Source organism: Narcine bancroftii, chromosome 9, assembly GCF_036971445.1.
Source record: "Narcine bancroftii isolate sNarBan1 chromosome 9, sNarBan1.hap1, whole genome shotgun sequence".
Taxonomy (NCBI): domain Eukaryota; kingdom Metazoa; phylum Chordata; class Chondrichthyes; order Torpediniformes; family Narcinidae; genus Narcine; species Narcine bancroftii.
This window is the reverse complement of record NC_091477.1, coordinates 29597225-29615265: the sequence shown is the minus strand read 5'-3', so window position 1 is coordinate 29615265 and position 18041 is coordinate 29597225. Positions and strand designations below refer to the sequence as shown.

The 18041-nt window shown below is 38.7% G+C and overlaps 1 protein-coding gene across 6 annotated transcripts in view; it reads right to left on the bottom strand.

Moving 5' to 3' along the window:
• LOC138743373 (protein phosphatase 3 catalytic subunit alpha-like) overlaps positions 1-18041 on the bottom strand; it is a 150605-nt gene that overhangs the window by 16405 nt on the left and 116159 nt on the right. For all 6 annotated transcript variants that reach the window (XM_069898655.1, XM_069898658.1, XM_069898660.1 and 3 more), the window contains exons 9-11: positions 3300-3425; positions 2672-2749; positions 1108-1192 (exon numbers count right to left, since the gene is read on the bottom strand). In XM_069898655.1, the coding sequence (XP_069754756.1) occupies positions 1108-1192; positions 2672-2749; positions 3300-3425 (289 nt within the window). The remainder of the gene's footprint in view (positions 1-1107; positions 1193-2671; positions 2750-3299; positions 3426-18041) is intronic.

Genomic DNA, 18041 nt, shown 5'->3' with positions numbered 1-18041 from the left:
TATTCAGAAACAGAAATAAAACATTTCATTGGAAGAACAGAACATCGACCATCGTCATGCTGAGGACTGGCGCTGCTCAGGGCTGTGGCTCAGCCCACTTTTATTCACGCTACTGACTCACAGCTGGGTTACCAGATCCAGCTCCAACTGTGTCATCAAGTTTGCAGTTGACACAATAGGAGTTGGCCTCAGCTGCAACAACAATGTCGCACTACAGAGAAGAGGTAGAAAATCTTATGAAATTGTGTGAGAGTAACGACCTGAACCTCAGCATCGACAAGATGAAGGAGATGATCGTGGACTTCAGGAGAACCAGGATTGACCACCCTCCATTGCACATCAACAACTCTATAGTGGAGAGAGCAGAGATCATCTTGGAGTTCACTTAACTAGGGACCTATTCTGAACACTCAACATCTCCTCACTTATCAGGAAGGCAAAACAGTGACTGCACTTCCTGAGAAGATTGAAGCGGGCATGGCTAATGGCCACCATTATGTCAATCTTCTACAAGAGTTCAATTGAGAGTGTCTTGGCTCTCTGCATCACTGTGATATGGTTGCTGCAGAGAAATAGATTAAAGGTCAATCCACAAGGCCATAAGAGCGGCAGAAAGGATCAATAGAGTCTCCCTTCCTCCCATCAATGTGACCTACTGGGATTGTTTTCTGAAGAGGGCGTGTAAAATCATTGAGAACCCCTATCGCCCTGCACACAGCATCTTTCAGCTTCTCCTGTCGGGAAAGAGATTCAGGAATATTAGAGCCAGGCTGAACAACCAAAGGAACTGTTTACATGAACCATCCGGGACTCTTATTTTCATGGACCAATATTTATTTACTTATTTCTATTATGCTTACTTGTCCTGCATACGTATTGCTCATCAGTATGCGTGTCTGCACCGAGGACTGGAGAATGTTGTTTCGTTGGGTTGTACTTGTGCAATCAGATGACATTAAACTTGACTGCACAGTAACATTTCTATTTTTGAATGAATTCTTGCATCTTTTAATGTACTTTCAACAATTAGCAGTCTGTAAAAACTTCTTGCATATCATATTGGAGTGATTCAATAAGGAGAAAATGAAATATGTGTATTGTTCTAACCTGAGCACAGAAAACACTCTTGCCATTTTGCCAATCGCTCGAATTTTGTTCCTGATGACCTCTTTCCGAGCTGCAGCAGCATTTGCTTGGAATGAAATATTTTAGTTTAGAATATGCAAAAATAAAAGATTCTACGTCTGTTTCCATACATCTATAGGACAACAAAATATAAAGCTAATTGTAAGCACCATCAAATCTTAATAACGTCTTTGTTTTGTCAAACTGATTTCCAACTAATTGCAAAGAAAGATTAAACTAACATTAAAGATTCTATGAAAGTATACCACCAAAAATCACTGAGGCTAATATGATCTTTAAGGCATTCACTACTCTACGATCATTCTGGAACCTCCATCTCCACTTCCCTGCCTCTTGTCCTCTGTGAATGCAGCTCAGATCATCACACAACCCCCCCCCCCCCCCACCTCCAACGATTCCATCTACACTTGTCACTGCCTCAGAGAAGCATTAATATATTGAAAGACATAGTACTCTGCAAGATTCACGTGTGAGATAAGGCTCCACCAGAATCTCTCCTGCCATTATCAATCTCACACCAGTAGAATGATCTTACTTCTATCTAATAACTTACTGTATCTCTGCATTTGATGCAGCATTTTTACTGCTGAACTATTGTATGGGTTGTCTAACAAGACTGTTCACAAAAATGAACAGAACTTCCATACATGTTTAAAAAAACTTTTAAATTATTTTTATCATTGAAGCTTTATTTGGTTACTTCTACTCCTTCTTTCCTATTCGAATTGTCGTGAACCTGCCTCTTATCAACCTTTCTATAAACTCATCATGGGCATGGAGTCCATCTCCTGCTCTTGGATTCATTGCTAATAAAACTGCCAGATATTAGTTGCATTTAAAGTGTTAATCTCTAACTTTTCCTAGTCCTTGTGAATGGTCCCTGACCTGAAATCGGGTTCTCTCTCCACAAATCTGCTGCCTCATCTGAGAGCATTTCCAGCATTTTCTGTCTTTTTTTAACCAAATTACCTGCGGCCTCGAATGATCTTCTCCAGTTAGGTTTTCACCACAGCTGCAGCGACAACACTGCCTCGTGTAAAGTCACAAGTTATAACCTCTTTATCTAATGTCTCTAATGTCTTCTTTAATCTCTGTGTGCTACATTTGCTGTAGTCGACCAGATTATCCTTCCTTATCAATTTTTGATCCATTTCAATAACCATGCTCTCAATTAAAAGTTTGGGTATCTTTCTCATCATAATCAAGACTCTACATTCCTCTTGCTTTCAGGAATTCAATGACTGTTCTGGAGTTCCCTCTGAGCCTCTGACATATGTGTTCCTTTAAGAGTGTTTTAAAAATATATCTTGTTGACCATCCCTTCTGATAATTGTCTTCTTTGAATCTGTTCTCATTTTCTTTATTTGATTAATGGGACTTTATATATTATGGGCTACATCAGGTATATTGTTGTAAAGCAGATTTATAAAGAATGCAAAGCATTCACAACAAAAGAAACACAAGAAAGTGGGTCTGTTTCTCCTTGAGCACTTAGTACTTTTATCGCTTAACAAAAAACTCTTACCGTCAAATATCTCATCTCCATCTGTCATGAGTTCATCATCAGAGCAGATATTGAGAACGTTCACCAACATCTCTGTCACTGAAGCAAGGAAAGAACTAAATGTAAATTTCAGAACAACATCATGAACCAGTTTGAATTTCATACAGCATTTTGCAAATTCAGAATTTTTACTGCTGAAGGTGGCTTTGAAGCCTGATGAGAATCAGAGAATTAAGAAAGTTCCTGGCTCTGCAATGCACTTCCAACCCTTTATATTAAAAATAAGACGATGGAATTTTGAAGAGGCAAAAACGAAGAACATGGAAGAAAATATATTTCTTTCCAAAAACAGTTAAGAAACCTATATTTTAAGCCTATTGGGGTTCTATTATGGTCTTGTGACCTAGAGGATAGCATTAAATAATGATTTGACATTGAAAGTCATGATTTTATGTGTCTTGAATTGTTGGATATATCAAGCCAAACCTGTCCAAAAATAAGGTACACTGGTAATATCCAGGAAATCTATCTAGTCAATGGCATTATGACATTAGAAATAGGAAATTCAAATACAACATGGCATTAGAAATTATTGCAATTATTTTAACAGCCTTAAAAAATCTCAGATTTTACAAATCTTTTTACATACCTTTTTCACCAACAAAAGGTAAAGACCAAGTAAAGACATCCATAAAATTTGGTAGCCAGTAAGGATGGGGAGAGCAATTAAATTGTCGAATATTCATAACATTGTTCTCATATTTCAATACTGCAGCTGAAATGCAAAATATTGACAGTTTAGTCACTTTCATCGGAAAATTGCAAAACTTTCTTATAATCATTTTTGATTGATTAATTTTGCAGTTAAATAATGCAGATTTTCAAGAATTTATCTTGGCCCAAAGTGAGTTATGCTCATTTATGTCCTTTTGAACTCTAAGCTTGCTCATGGTTTTTAATTTGCACTGATACCCTCCTGCTATTCTGATTGAATTTTTTGATATTTTAACATCTTTTATATGTAAACCATCAAACTACAATCATTGTTCTTTCAGTTTACTTTCCTCTTTTAAAATAAATTTGGAGTAATCTTTGCATGCTTTCTTAAATTTATTGTTAGCCATTTAAACCTTTTTTGAGGTACTGTGACTAATATTCTCACTGTTAATCTCAAAAAAGCTATTGTTCTCGGTTTTCAACTGAAATTTAAGATTCTCACATCAATCTCACTACTTTCCTTATTGATGAATGTTCTATTTTTATCCAATGCTGTCAAGATATTATCAAAGATAACTATAACAAGTCCATCGTAAATATAGCAACTTGTAAAAAATTGTGGTTAACATAAGAACATAAGAAATAGGAGCAAAAAGCCATCCAGCCTATCAAGCCTGTTCCGCTATTCCGTGAGATCATGGTTGATCTGATGATGGGCTCATTTCCACCTACCTGCCTTTTCCCCATATCCCTTAATTCCCTTTGTAAAAATCTATCAAACTTTGTCTTAAATATATTTACTGAGGTCACCTCCTCTGCTTCAATGGGAAGCGAATTCCACAGATTCACCACCCTCTGGGAAAAGCAGTTGCTTCTCATCTCCGTCCTAAATCTACTACCCTGAATCTTGAGGCTATGTCCCCTAGTTCTGGTCTCCCCCACCAATGGAAATAACTTACCTACCTCTATCTTATATATGCCTTCCATAATCTTATATGCTTCTATAACATCCCCTTTCATTCTTCGAAATTCCAGTGATTACTGCCCCAGACTCGATCTCCCCTCATAGGTTTTCCCCTTCATCCCTAAATCAACCTTCTCTGCTCTAAAGCCAGTACATCCTTTCTCAAGTAAGGAGACCAGAACTGCACACCATACTCCAGATGCTTACATCTGGAGTAAGCAGCATGGGGATCCTCCGTATGATGAAATGAATGCTGGGACAAAAGTTATGTTCTTCTCAGTGACTCACAGATCACAGGACAACAGAACTGTGGGATGTACATAATCTGTCCGTTCATTCTCTCTCCGGTAATCAGTGAAAATTAGCAGGAGAGTCGTCAACCCTAGCAGCATCAAACAGCTCTGTAAACAAAAATCTGCAAGTCATTTTGTTGCCTTGGATACAGAGAGTCTTTCTGCTGCTTCAGTAGCAGAAAAGGAATGAACGAAAATGAGTGCACAATACTCAAAAACATTTGGTATTGTAATCATATGATCTCCATGTTATTTTTAGGATCTGTTTAATAAATGTTCTCAAAAATGTCATGGATTATGAATGTATTAATGATGGACAATTTAATCTGAAGATTTTTTATGAAGCCATTAATCTATTTAAAATAAGTGGCTTAAGTGACCTTGCTAAAAATAGTCTGGAAATGAATTTTAGCCTGCAAACATGCACTTGACCCTTATTATACAACACCCTTCCAGGTTCATATCTGCTCTGTGAATGCATTTCATGTGACTAGAAATTAATATAACTTTTATTCAAGGGTTATAATCCCACTGAAAATCATGACCCCTTTCCTTTAAAATCCTTTTTCATCATCTGCTTTCATTTTCTTCAGTATAAAGCTTTGGATGCTGGAAAACTGTGACTGAACAAGACATGATCAGAAATGGGGTAAAAGTCAAAACAGAATAAGATGTAGAGTTTTCAATGCCTTTCTTGATTAAACAGAGCAGAGCTTATTTTTGGTGTCCCAGTGAATCCCTAAACCTAAAATAGTACGCTGATTTTTACACGCCCATCTCAGCTATTAGAGTATGTTTCTGTTTTAACTGGAGAATTACAAATACTTGTTTCTTGAGTTTAATTCATTCATCATTAATACAAGTAACGAAATTGAACAATAGGAAATGGTCTGGCCTTATGAAAGTGGCTCTTGAGGCACAAATTCCTTTTGATTCCATAGAAAAATTCCAATGGGAAAAAAAATAATGAAAATTATGTATTTTCAAACCGTAATAGTGATTAAGAAAGTGGGGGATCACAAATAAGGCATTTGATGACAATTTCAAGCTAAGTTTAATTCTACATAACTTTATAAGTAACTTCTCCGCATCAGATAATTTAAGGTATATTTTCCTTGTTTTTTCAGGAAAGACATTTTAAAATATTTTAATAAGTTGTTTTATTGTTAAAATTACTTAAAATTAATACCATTATTTCAAACACAGTAAAATATGGAATTCAAGCAACCAGCAAAAAAAAACCCTGGAGGAATTGATTAATTAATTAATTTGTTTGTTCATTAGAAGTTTAAAGTTGTAAAAGTAAATATTCTCCGAAACAACACATAACCCCTTGGTGAAGATGGGAGCAAATATTCAGCCAGGGGAGACCCCAGTCAAGACCCCCAACCCCTGCAGCAGGTTGTTTGTATAAAGTTTCAATAAAGATGTGTTTGAATTAAATGGTGAGGCTCAGGATGAAGGGCCGGGCAATGCTGTTCGTTGCTGGGGCGACTCTTCCCTGCCTGGTAAGGGTCTTTATCTTTATTAGTTTTTAAAATATTAGTAAGGCTTTAAGTGTAAACTTGGGGGAAGGGGAGTTAATTATGACAATGGCCCAGTTAATTTAATTTTTTCAAGTTATGGGAATTACCTGATTAAAGTGAACTTTACATAATTAAGGACTACAATACTGATTTCTTTTCCAAATTACATTTTGCACTGTCGTTTGTCTTTTAAATGGTTTATTGTTAATGCAGGCGCATTAGTCAGGCATGTAAGAGTGTATTTCAGGCAACTGGAAAATTCACATATCCGGCACCCTCATTCCCCCGTAGATGTCGGATACCGGGGATTTTACTGTATATTTAGGTAAAGTGTTAAATGCAATTATAAGAATAGCAGTAGATTGGTGCTTAATCCAGGCAAGTATAATTTCAACCACACTGGATTTAAGAATGATAAATCAAAATAGTCCTTAAGGGATGAGAAACTAGAAATGGTTTTCAATGAGATTTAGGAGTTTGCATGCAAAAAAACAATCAAAGCTAATGGGCAGTCACAAAACTGAATCAAAAGGGAGGCTCTGGGATGTTGGTTTACATTTGAAGGTGATTGGACTGTGAGGATTGAAGGTTGATCAGACCCAAATTTGGAGTACTAGCTTCAGTTCTGGGTAATTCATCCAATTACCATTGAAGAACACCTTCACTAAAACGCAAAGAGCATCAACTTCAAGTGTCAGTTCGCAGAAAAACAAAACTTTGCGAATAAAAGATTCAAAAGTGAAATTAAAAGTGCTAGAAGGATTTAATTTAATAAATGTGAATGAATTGTTTCTTCTGACAGGTCACAATAGTAAAACTATACTTAAATTCCCCATTGTCTGGAATTCAAGCAACTGGCAGCCTCAAGCAAATGGCAAAAAAATTGTGGAAAATAAATAGGTTAAAAAATGAAGTTTTAAATTGGTGCCCCCTAGCGGTTAGTTTGCCAACACACAATCTCAGCGAAATCACTTATCAGGCATCATATGGGCCAGATACTGGAAAGAATATCATATTGAGGACATCAGATTTTGAGTCAGAAACTGTTAATTTTTAAGTAAGACTATCAAGAGATATTGACCCAAGATAGATTACTAGGTATGAATTACAGTTTAACTGGTTGGAGGAGCTAACTTCTGTTAACTCTATTCTTGACTGATACATCTGTCTCCTGTAATTCACATCAACATAGAAACAAGAAGCAAGGCCAGAGGGTCGTTTAGGCACAATATTAACAGGAAATCTGAACAATAACAGGAAAGTGGAAATCCTGAGTCAATGACATAAGGAGAGTTAACAACATGAAAACATTTTACCAAAATTGTAATAGGTTACAGAGCCAGGAGTGAAGGAGTAAATTTGACAAAAGAACAATGAGGCAAGATATAATGGAATCATCAATGGCGGTAAAGAGAAAAGAAGCAGATGGTATAATCTGAAATTGTTTGATGTTGAATCAAACAGGCTGTACGGGACCGAACTAAAAGGTCAAATGCTGTTCCTCAAGCTTCCTTTCTAATTAATTGAAGGAGTTTATGAGGCTGATAGAGAATTGAGAGTGTGAGTGAGATATCAGATTAAAATGTCACTTTAACATCTGATGCAAGTCAAAGGGTAGGGTTTATTGAAACTCCATTAACAATAATTCGGTGTTTTGTCAATTTTTACAAAAATAATTCTTCTAGTTTTTAAGTATACTCCGTGTTCATACATAGTATTTTGGAGATGAATAAATTTATATAAAGTAAAAACACAATGCTGGAGAAACTCAGCAGGTTAAACAGTGTACCTTATATAGCAAAGATAAAGGTACCTAACCAACATAGAAGTTAGGAGATAGGAGCAGGAGTAGGTCATTCGACCCTTCAAGCCTGCTCCGCCATTCAACAAGATCATGGCTGATCTTAAAGTTCAGTACCCCGTCCCCGCCTTCTCTCCGTAACCTTTAATACCCTTATACTGAAGAAATATATCTAATTCCCTCTTAAATATATTTAATGAACCTGCCTCTACTGCCCTCTGTGGCAATGAATTCCACAGATTCACCACCCTCTGGGTAAAGAAAATCCTCCTCATCTCAGTCCTAAATGGTTTGCCTATTATCCTCAAACCATGGCCCCGGGTTCTGGATTTTCCCATCCTTGGAAACATCCCATCTGCATCCATTCTGTCCAGTCCTGCCAGAATTTTATAGGTCTCTATGCGATCCCCTCTCAATCTTCTAAACTCCAGCGAGTACAATCCCAATTTGCGCAATCTTTCCTCATAAGTCATTCTTGCCATTCCAGGTATCAGCCTGGTGAATCGCCTCTGCACTCCCTTCATTGGAAGAACATCCTTCCTTAGATAAAGTGACCAAAACTGCACACAATACTCCAGGTGTGGTCTCACCAAGGCCCTGTACAGCTGCAGTAAGGTATCCTTGTTCCTATACTCAAACCCTCTTGATATGAAGGCCAACATACCTTTTGCCTTTTTAACCGCCTGCTGTACCTGCATGCTCGCCTTCAGAGACTGGTGTACAAGTACCCTTAGGTCTCTCTGCACTTCCCCATCTCTTAATCTATTGCCATTCAAATAGTAATCTGCCCTCCAGTTTGTATTACCAACGTGGATAACCTCACATTTATCCACATTGTAGTGCATTTGCCATGTATCTGCCCAGTCCCTCAATTTATCCAAATCACACTGGAGCTTCCTGACCCCCTCTTCCGTGCACACAACTCCTCCTAGCTTAGTGTCATCTGCAAATTTGGAGATATTACATCCAATCCCCTCATCCAGATCATTAATGTAAATTGTGAACAGCTGGGGTCCCAGTACAGATCCCTGTGGCACCCCACTGGTCACCACCTGCCACTCAGAAAACGAGCCATTTATCCCAACTCTCTGTCTTCTACCTGCCAGCCAGTTCTCAATCCACATCAATACTTTGCCCCCGTATCAGGCTTGAGCCTTTCATCAAGGATCAAGGCCCTTAACTTGATTAAAGTAACTGCACTCGGACTGAGAAGTAATTATAACCCATTCTGGGTAGATACAACATCAAATCATGGATTAATGAAGAGAAAAATAGACGGATTAGATTTTCAGTGAAAGACAAAGGTTAAAAATAATTTTTAAAATCTTCAAAAATTAAAATAAGTAGACAATCAATGGGCTACATTTATTTTCAGTCACAAGGTGATTGCATAATGCATCTCCAGGTAATGACAGAGTTCCGCTCCTGAGAATTGTTTGCAACCCAAACTGTTTGAAGGTTGGAAATGAACAAAAACAGCATATGGGAGAGGATTGCATAAACACCTGTGATGGGAGAGTGAGCAAGGGCAGGCCAACCAGCTTCACTGACTCAGTTGGCTCAGTGTTCCCAGCTCTGCTCGGCTAAATCAAGCCCCATGCTGTGGCTTCTGGGGGTGAGGGTAAGAAGAGAAGGCACCTGCACCCCTGCGGCAACTAATCCATCTTGCCAATTTCCCAAGTGCTTGTTCATATGTGTGGGGTTTCTACATCGGGTGGTCGGAACCCAGGGAGGACCAGTATTACAGCGTTCAAAGTACACCTGGACTAAAATAGACAGGCTGTAACTTTCTGTCATGAGTTTAATTCACATTCACCATACAAGTTCAGCAACATCACACCATTGAATGAATTTCAATTATAAGCCAGGAAGAGAGGTGCCATTCCTCATCAGCAGATTGTACAGTGATATACCTGGGACTGCAATTTTGGGAGCTTTGTAATTACCCAACTATTTCCCCATTCCTGAAAATGTATTTTTTTTTCATCCACGAACTATAACATCAGCTGCACCATCTCAAGAGGTCAATATATGGCTACAGAAGGTGACTGATCCTTGTTCTTACAGGTTCTGGACACATTGTTCTCAGGATAGTTGGATACAGCAACATGGCTCCTGGGAGATATGCTCTGCCACCCAGACTGGTAAGCTGCCCTGAATTTAAGCCTCTTTACTTTCAGTTCTGGTCAGACAGGGCATTCGGCAAAACTATAATTAACTGACATTTTCTCTCTTTCTCATTTCATATAACCATATAACCATTTACGGAGTGGAAACAGGCCATATTCGCCTTTCAAGTCCGCACCGGTTCACTGATTTTGTGCGCCCTCTTCAGGCATTGGTGATTTTAAGTGTAGTGTATCTTTGAGAATTTTAACATCTATCCATAGGTACTCTGTATTTTGGATGTGAAATCTCATATTAAAATATTCAAGAACATTGGCGAATGAAGGGTTTCTAACCTGAATTGTTAACTCTCTTTATATTTACACCGATGCTACCTGACCTTCCACAACCAGTTTTTCAGGAATTTTCAGTTTTGATTGCCACTGCAATCATGGAAAATAGAGCAGTACAGGACAGGAACAGACCGTATGGCCCACCATATCTGTGCTGAGCTGAGCACGATGCCAATCTAAATCAATCCCATCTTTCCACCACACATGGTCTGTATCCCTATATTTTCTTTCTATTTATGTGTTCATCTAAATGCATTACTTCTGTATCTGTATTTTCTAGCTCCCTGACAGTGCTTTCCTGGCACCCACCAGGTTTTGTGCGTCTCCTTCAAACCGTACCCTTCTTCTATGTGACATTTCCTCCATGGGATCTACCTTATTTATTGCCACTTAGAATTTCATCTTCGTTAGGTTTTCCCTCAGCGTCAAACTCTCCAGAGAATATAACACATCTGTCCAAATTTTGCCATAGTAAGATGTTGTAATCCAGGCAATGCTCTGGTGCATTTTTTTTTCTATATCTTGCCCAAAACCTCAACGTCCCAATAGTCCAAATGTGGCCTAACCAACAGTTTATACATTTGGAACATGACTTCCCAACTTTTGTACTCAATACGTCAAAGAGCATCACTTCACACTTGTCCTGATTAAACTCTTTCTGACATTTCTCCACCCAAATTTCCAAATGATGGAGATCCTGTGATAACTCTCTGCAACTCCAGCAATGTTTGTGTTGCCTGTAAATTTACTAATCAGATCATCTACATTTACATCCAAGTCATTTATATATATTATGAAAGAGGTCCCAGCAAAAATTAAACTGAAGAACTCAGTCAAGCAACATCTGTGGAGCAAAGGGATGGTTGTTGTTTCAGACTGAAATTCTGCATCAGGACTGAGAACACACAGGGAAGATAGCTGATAGACAGAAGGCAAGAGACAGGAGATAGTAGGTGAAACATGTTTTACAAAAGTTCATGTGGACAACATCTCCTGCCCTATCCTCATTGATCATCTTCATAATATCTTTGGGGAAAAAAAAAATCAAATTTATAGTCCCTGATTCCATGGGATAAAGAAAGTTTGGCTCCAAATGACACCAGAACAAACTGACAAGCCATTGACGGTCCCTTCATTAATATGTCCATTTATATTGTCCAGATATACTTCGTTGGTGTTGCTTAATCTGGGTGATATTTACATATACAAAGCCAATTGTACAATCTAGCAATGTAGGATCACATGAGGATAAACCTATCATAACATAGCTGATAACAAGTCATATTGCATGCAATAAACACCAAGGTTGCATGTTATGATTAATTTTACTTACACTCCCAATTGCTCAGGCCCCCAAGTCCTGGGAACATCCTCGTAAATCTTCTCTGCACCCTCTCCAGCTTGACAATATCTTTCTTGTAGCTCAGTGACCAAATCTGAATACAATGTTCCAAATGGAGCCTCACCAGTGTCTTATATATTGCAACGTGATCTCCCAACTTCTATATTCAATGTTCTGACTAATGAAGACAATATGCTAAAAGACTTTTTGATTACCCAATCTACCTGTGAATTACTTTACAGGTACTCCTAGATCTACAACACTCCCCAGACCCTTATCATTCATGGGGTAGGTCCTACCCATGTTAGAACTCCAAAAGTGCAACACTTCACATTTTAATAAAGTGAACTGTAACTCTTCCACAACCAATATGCAGATATCCTTGTTTAAATGAGAGACCCAAAACTGAAGGTGATGCTCTAGATCTGACAGAGGTCTGTAGTCATTTAAAATTGTGTTGTCAATAGCCACATTGATCATTGGAACATGGAAGTGAAAAGTTGTATTCCCATTGAGAAGATTACTTATAGAGCTTTTTTTTTGAGGAAGTTGCCAAGAAGGTTGATAAGGGAAAAGCTGTGGATGTTGTCCATATGGACTTTAGTAAGGCCTTTGACAAGGTTCCACATTAGAGTTGGTTCAGAAGGTCAGAATACTAAGTATACATAGAGAGGTTGCAAGCTGGAAGAAGAAAACAGAGTGGTGGTGGAGGATGGTTGCTTCTCAGACTGGAGGTTTGTGTCAAGAGGTGTGCCTCAGGGATCTGTGTTGGGACCATTATTTTTTGTTATCTGTATAAATGACATATATGATAATGTGGTGAATTGGATCAGCAAGTTTGCTGATGACATAAGGATAGGAGGCGTCGTGGACAGTGAGAAAGATTTTCAAAGCTTGCAGAGGGATCTGGACCAACTGGAAAATTGGGCCAGTGAATGGCTGACGGAATTTAATCCAGATAAGTGTGAGGTGTGGAAGAGCAAATGAGGGAGGATGCACATAGTAAATGTTAGGCCATTGAGGACTGTGAAGGAGCTAAGAGATCTGGGAATGCATATACATTGTTCCCTGAAGGTGGTGTCACATGTGGACAGGGTTGTAAAGAAAACATTTGTCATCTTAGCCTTTATAAATCAAAGTATTGAGTATAGAAGTTGGAATGTTATGTTGAAGTTATTCAAGTCATTAGTGAGGCCACACTTAGAACATTGTGATAGAGAAGATTTACTAAGATGTTGCCGGGACTTCAGGAGTTGAGTTACTGGGAAAGATTAATAAGGTTAGGAATGAAGAAGGCTGAGTTTTATACGATTACAAGAGGTATTGACAGATTAGTAGGATGTTTCCATTTAGATTGGGGGGGAGATAAATACAAGAGGTCATAGCTTTAGGTTGAAAGGGGAGAGGTATAAAGGGAACATTAGGGGAAAGTTTTTCACCCAGAGAGTGGTAGGAGTGTGGAATAAGCTGCCATCTGATGTAGTGAATGCAGATTCAATCTTGAGTTTTAAAAAATAAATTGGATTAATACATGGATAGAAGAGGTCTGAAGGGTTATAGAATGAGAGCAGGTCAGTGGGACTAGCTACAGTTCGCACAGACCAGATGGGTCGAATGGCCTATTTTTCTGTGAAGTTCTATGGAATAGATAACGTTTATTGTAATTTGGCAACCTTAGTCAGATTACTTAAATGCCCAGATTGAAAAATATAAAAATAAATTACAGAATTAGTATACTCCTTATTAAAAAAGTAATACTTTTAAAATGATGTGACTCTGAGATGTCGAACCTTGTTCTTGTTTTTTTTCTATTTTCTTTCTTTTCATCTCCCTCTATTCCCTGATGTCTGTTTCCTTTTCTTTTGAATCTGGGGAGGGGGTGCTGAGAGAAGAGGGACTCTCCTTTCCTTTTTATTTTTTTCAGACCCTATGAATGTTTTTCTATGATTTTATATTCAATGTATTGTTGTTATTATATTGAGTCCTATATTCCATAATTTCTTAAAACTTAAAGAAAATATTCATCTGTAGTCGTGGCCCAGCCATCATTAGACAAAGCCACTGAAGATTATTAAAAAAACCGTGTTAAATACTGAACAAGTCTTACGATCAGCTTATAGGCACATATTTTAGTTCTTTGTGAAATACTGTGGATCTTAGAGTGGCTCCTAGCAAAGAATTTTAAACAAACTTGAGAAATCCTTGTGAACCTGTCAGCTAACGCACTAGGCTGGGAGTTTTGTGTGATAAAGGCAAGGGGAGAAAACACAATGGAAAGAGACTAGTATGTAGGACATTAACCTGAAATTCATCCTGCATGGCCTGAAATGTACGTGGACCACAGATCAAATTTGGAGGCCTGTTCCAGAACAATGTCACACCTAATTTTCTGTGCATTGAGTATATCATGTGGAGTCAAAAGGTCTGGAGGTGGTCATGATAAGTATCAAAATGAAGGTGATTACAAAGCCTGTGTGGTCTCATGGATGCAATTATTAGGTGAGCCCAAGCTCCAAGTCATAATTGACCTGTTCATTGAAGCATAAGAGAGGATAGGTCTTACACTCAACATATGCGAGACCAAGGTGAGACCAAGTTCCTCTACCAAGCTGATCCTCTTGCATGACACTCCCCTCCAATAATGAGGCTCACAAAATCGTGGGCCACATGCCATATACTGGGCACTATGTCTCAGCAAAGTCAGAACTGTGTTCAAAGTCCTGGCACAGTCTTTGATAGATTGAGGAGAGAAATAATTTAAAATCTGGATCTCAGACCTGGTACAAGACTCATGATCTAGAGGGCAGCAGTATGATGCTGAGACTTGGACTAGCTACAAAAGGCACCTCAAGGTACTAGAAAGATCCCATCAACATAATCTCTGCAAAACCTACCAAATTCTCTTGAAAGGAAATTGAACGTGTTAGCATCCTCTTCCAGGCACCAGGATCAAGACCATAAGTACAGTCACCTGGGTATGTCCCATTGCTTACAACATTGACCCACCTGACACCAGATACCTGAAAAAAAAACCCACCCCATCCAACTTCTGTTATGGAAGTAGATGACCGGGCAAATGGCAATAGGCAAAAGACAAATTACAAGCAAAAGATTAAAAGGTGCTATAGCCTCTCCAAACAAGTGCAAAATCTGACCATGGCCACTCAAACTGGAGAAGTATTTTGCTTTGTATTCAGAACCTTGAGGCCATGTATCAGGAGCACACAGATGCCCTTTTATAAGTAACAGAAAGGATGCACCAGTCAGAATCTTCACATCACCTGCCCCATTGGTTACCCCTTAAAACATCTGCGGAAGTGTGTGGTTCCCAAACTAGACTCATTACCCTCTTTAGTCTCCTTTAAGGTAGAATGGAAGAAAATCATCTTCAATCCTAAGGAACTAGGTACATACCACATTAGATGAGTTTCAAGCAACCAAATCCACAATAAGGCGATAGAACGGCAAAACTGAGGACACAATTTCATGCCATTAGCACTAAATCAGACCTGTCAAGATTTATGATACATGATCTTCATTTCCATTTCTGGTAAACACTTTTATTTGACAAGAGTAAATGAAATCAAACAGAGAAATGTTGCTGACTAATGCAATCTCTTCTCCTTCGGAAAAACAAGTATATTACTAACACAATGAGACAAGTTTTAAACTGTAAGCCCAATCATACCATTAGTTGTAGAAGATTATAACATCACTGAAGTCCCAGAGCAGTTTAGCTTATTTTTCAACATTAAGTATATGCAAACTGTTAAGATAAACCTTTCCAACTCCAGTGATGCTTTTCATCCCCTCTTATGCTGTAAGATGTGGAATGACTGTCAACTGCAGACCAGACAAAGCTACATCACTCAGGGTTTATAAATAATGAGAAGCCACCCACATTGTCATCTTTGAAAAAGGCACCAATGATGGGTTGATTAAAACACCGTCTTCTCTGGAAAGCTTCATGTGGACTCTGGGTGACCTGCTGAGTTTCTCCAGCTCTTTTGTGCATTACAGACTCTTCTGTTTAACTGTCTTTTCAGAGATTGACTTTGATTTAAGTTGTTGCATATGTTGAAATCATAGGATGAATTTCCATATTAATAAAGACATTTTTGATAGACACTCCTGCCATCCGGTAAGAAATGTAAAATATTTGGCCTATTTCAGAGAAACTCAAAAGCTGTAGATATTGGAATCTTGGAGAAACTTAGGAGGTCACACAGCATCCATTTTGAGCCTGAACCCTTCACCTGAAGACTTTTGATACTGTTCAAACTGACCATTTCTTCCTTGTATGACCTGCTGAGACCTTCCAACAATTCTTTATTGGCCTGAACTGCATTGTGTCAACAAGGGTCTGCAATATTTAGTGTAGACCATCTCTCTCCCTTCAAATAGAGCTTTGCAGCATGAAACCAATGTAGAGTTCTGTAGCACAGAAACATTCATTTTGTGTTTTCAATGTTCTTTATCTTTATATAAACTGCAAATGACCTATTGTCACAATCGCTCCATGGCAGATGCAATATTGCTGGCCCTCCACTCAGATCTGGATCACCTCAAAAACAGCAATTCATACATGTGGCTGCTCTTCATCGACTACAGGAATTCTCTCAGTGCTGGTCAAGAAGCTACAAACTTGAGACCTCTGTACCCCACTCTGCAATTAGATCCTTGACTTTCTCATCCTCAGACCACAGTCAGTACGAATTGGAAACAATGTCTTCTCCTCACTGATTATCACCATAGGCGTACCCTAAGGATTGTACACCCATGACTGTGTGGCCAAGTACAATTCCAATGCCATTTAAAAGTTTGCCAATGACATCACAGTGTCGACAGAATCACAAACACCAATGAGGAAGTGTACAGGAGGGAGATAGATCAGCTCATTGAATGGAGTAACGATAACAGCCTTGTGCTCAACATCAGCAAAACCAAGAAGATAATTGTGGACTTTAGGAGGAAATCATGGAAATATGACCCAGTCCTCATTAAGGGCACAGTAGTGGAGAGGGTCAAGAAATTCAAACCCCTGGGTGTCAATATCTCCGAGGATCTATCCTGAAGCCTTCATGTTGATGCAATCACAAAGAAAGCTCACCAGCGGCTATATTTTGTGAGGTGTCTGAGGCCGTTCAGTATGTCACTGTAAACTTCTAGAGGTGTACCATGAAGAGCATTCTGATTGTTTGCCTCACTGCCTGGTATGGAGGCAACAACTCTCAGGAGAAGAATAAATTCCACAGGGTTGTTAACTCGGCCTGCGACATCACAGGCACCAGACTTCACTCCATCGAGGACATCTGCCTCTATCCTCAAAGAACCCCACCACCCAAGCCACGCCCTCTTCACTCTGCTGCCATCAGGAGAAAGGTACAGGAGCCTAATGACGAGCACTCAATGGCACAAGGACAGCTTCTTCCCGCTGCCATCAGATTCCTGAATAATTAATGAACCAACCTTACTTTTCATACATTTTTTTATGTAATAATGTATAATGGTTATAATTATGAAGGTTTGGGGCATAATGCTGCAGCAAACACCAAATTTCATTTCGTGCCTCAAGAAGCACTAAGCAGATTTTGTGTGAAAACAGCATGCAGCAAAATTCTGTGTGCAGCGGCACCAGCACTGTTCCCTCTAAGTTGTGTGCATGTGCAACCAGGGCACAAAGGAAATGAATGTGCGTACAAAAGGGTAGTTACCTAAAACAATGTAGAATAAAACCTGAACTAAATATGTTACTTCGTAGAATGCTATCATACTTGTATTTTATTAAAACATGCCAATGCAGTTTTATTAGCCATGGGAGATAAGCTGTGCCAAAATAATCTTGAAAACAATTTCAAGTTTACATTCGATTGAGCATTCAGTGTGCACGTACTTTTGTTACAGGAAAAAAAAATTGAACATCATGAAATTTTTGCACACACTAAAAATTGCCCACATTCATTTCTTGTTTAACTGATAATGGCTCTTCAGATTCTAGATTCTTCCAAGTTCAATGCAATGTGCAAGTTTTGAAAAGTATAGCACACCAAAAGGATGTGTCCCACTCTGTCAGGGTCACACTGTATTTAGTCATTTAGGTGGCAGAAGGAAGGCAGAAACCACATACAGACAGCCCTAGCAGCCATTCGTTGATGTTTAGAGGAAAGTGAGGAAATGAATGTATGTCATAGAATGAAGGGATCATTGTAGCTGCCATCTAAAGTGAAAAACACTTTATGCTACAGGGCTGACCACACACACCAGTGAAATTTGGCAGGAGCTCATCTCT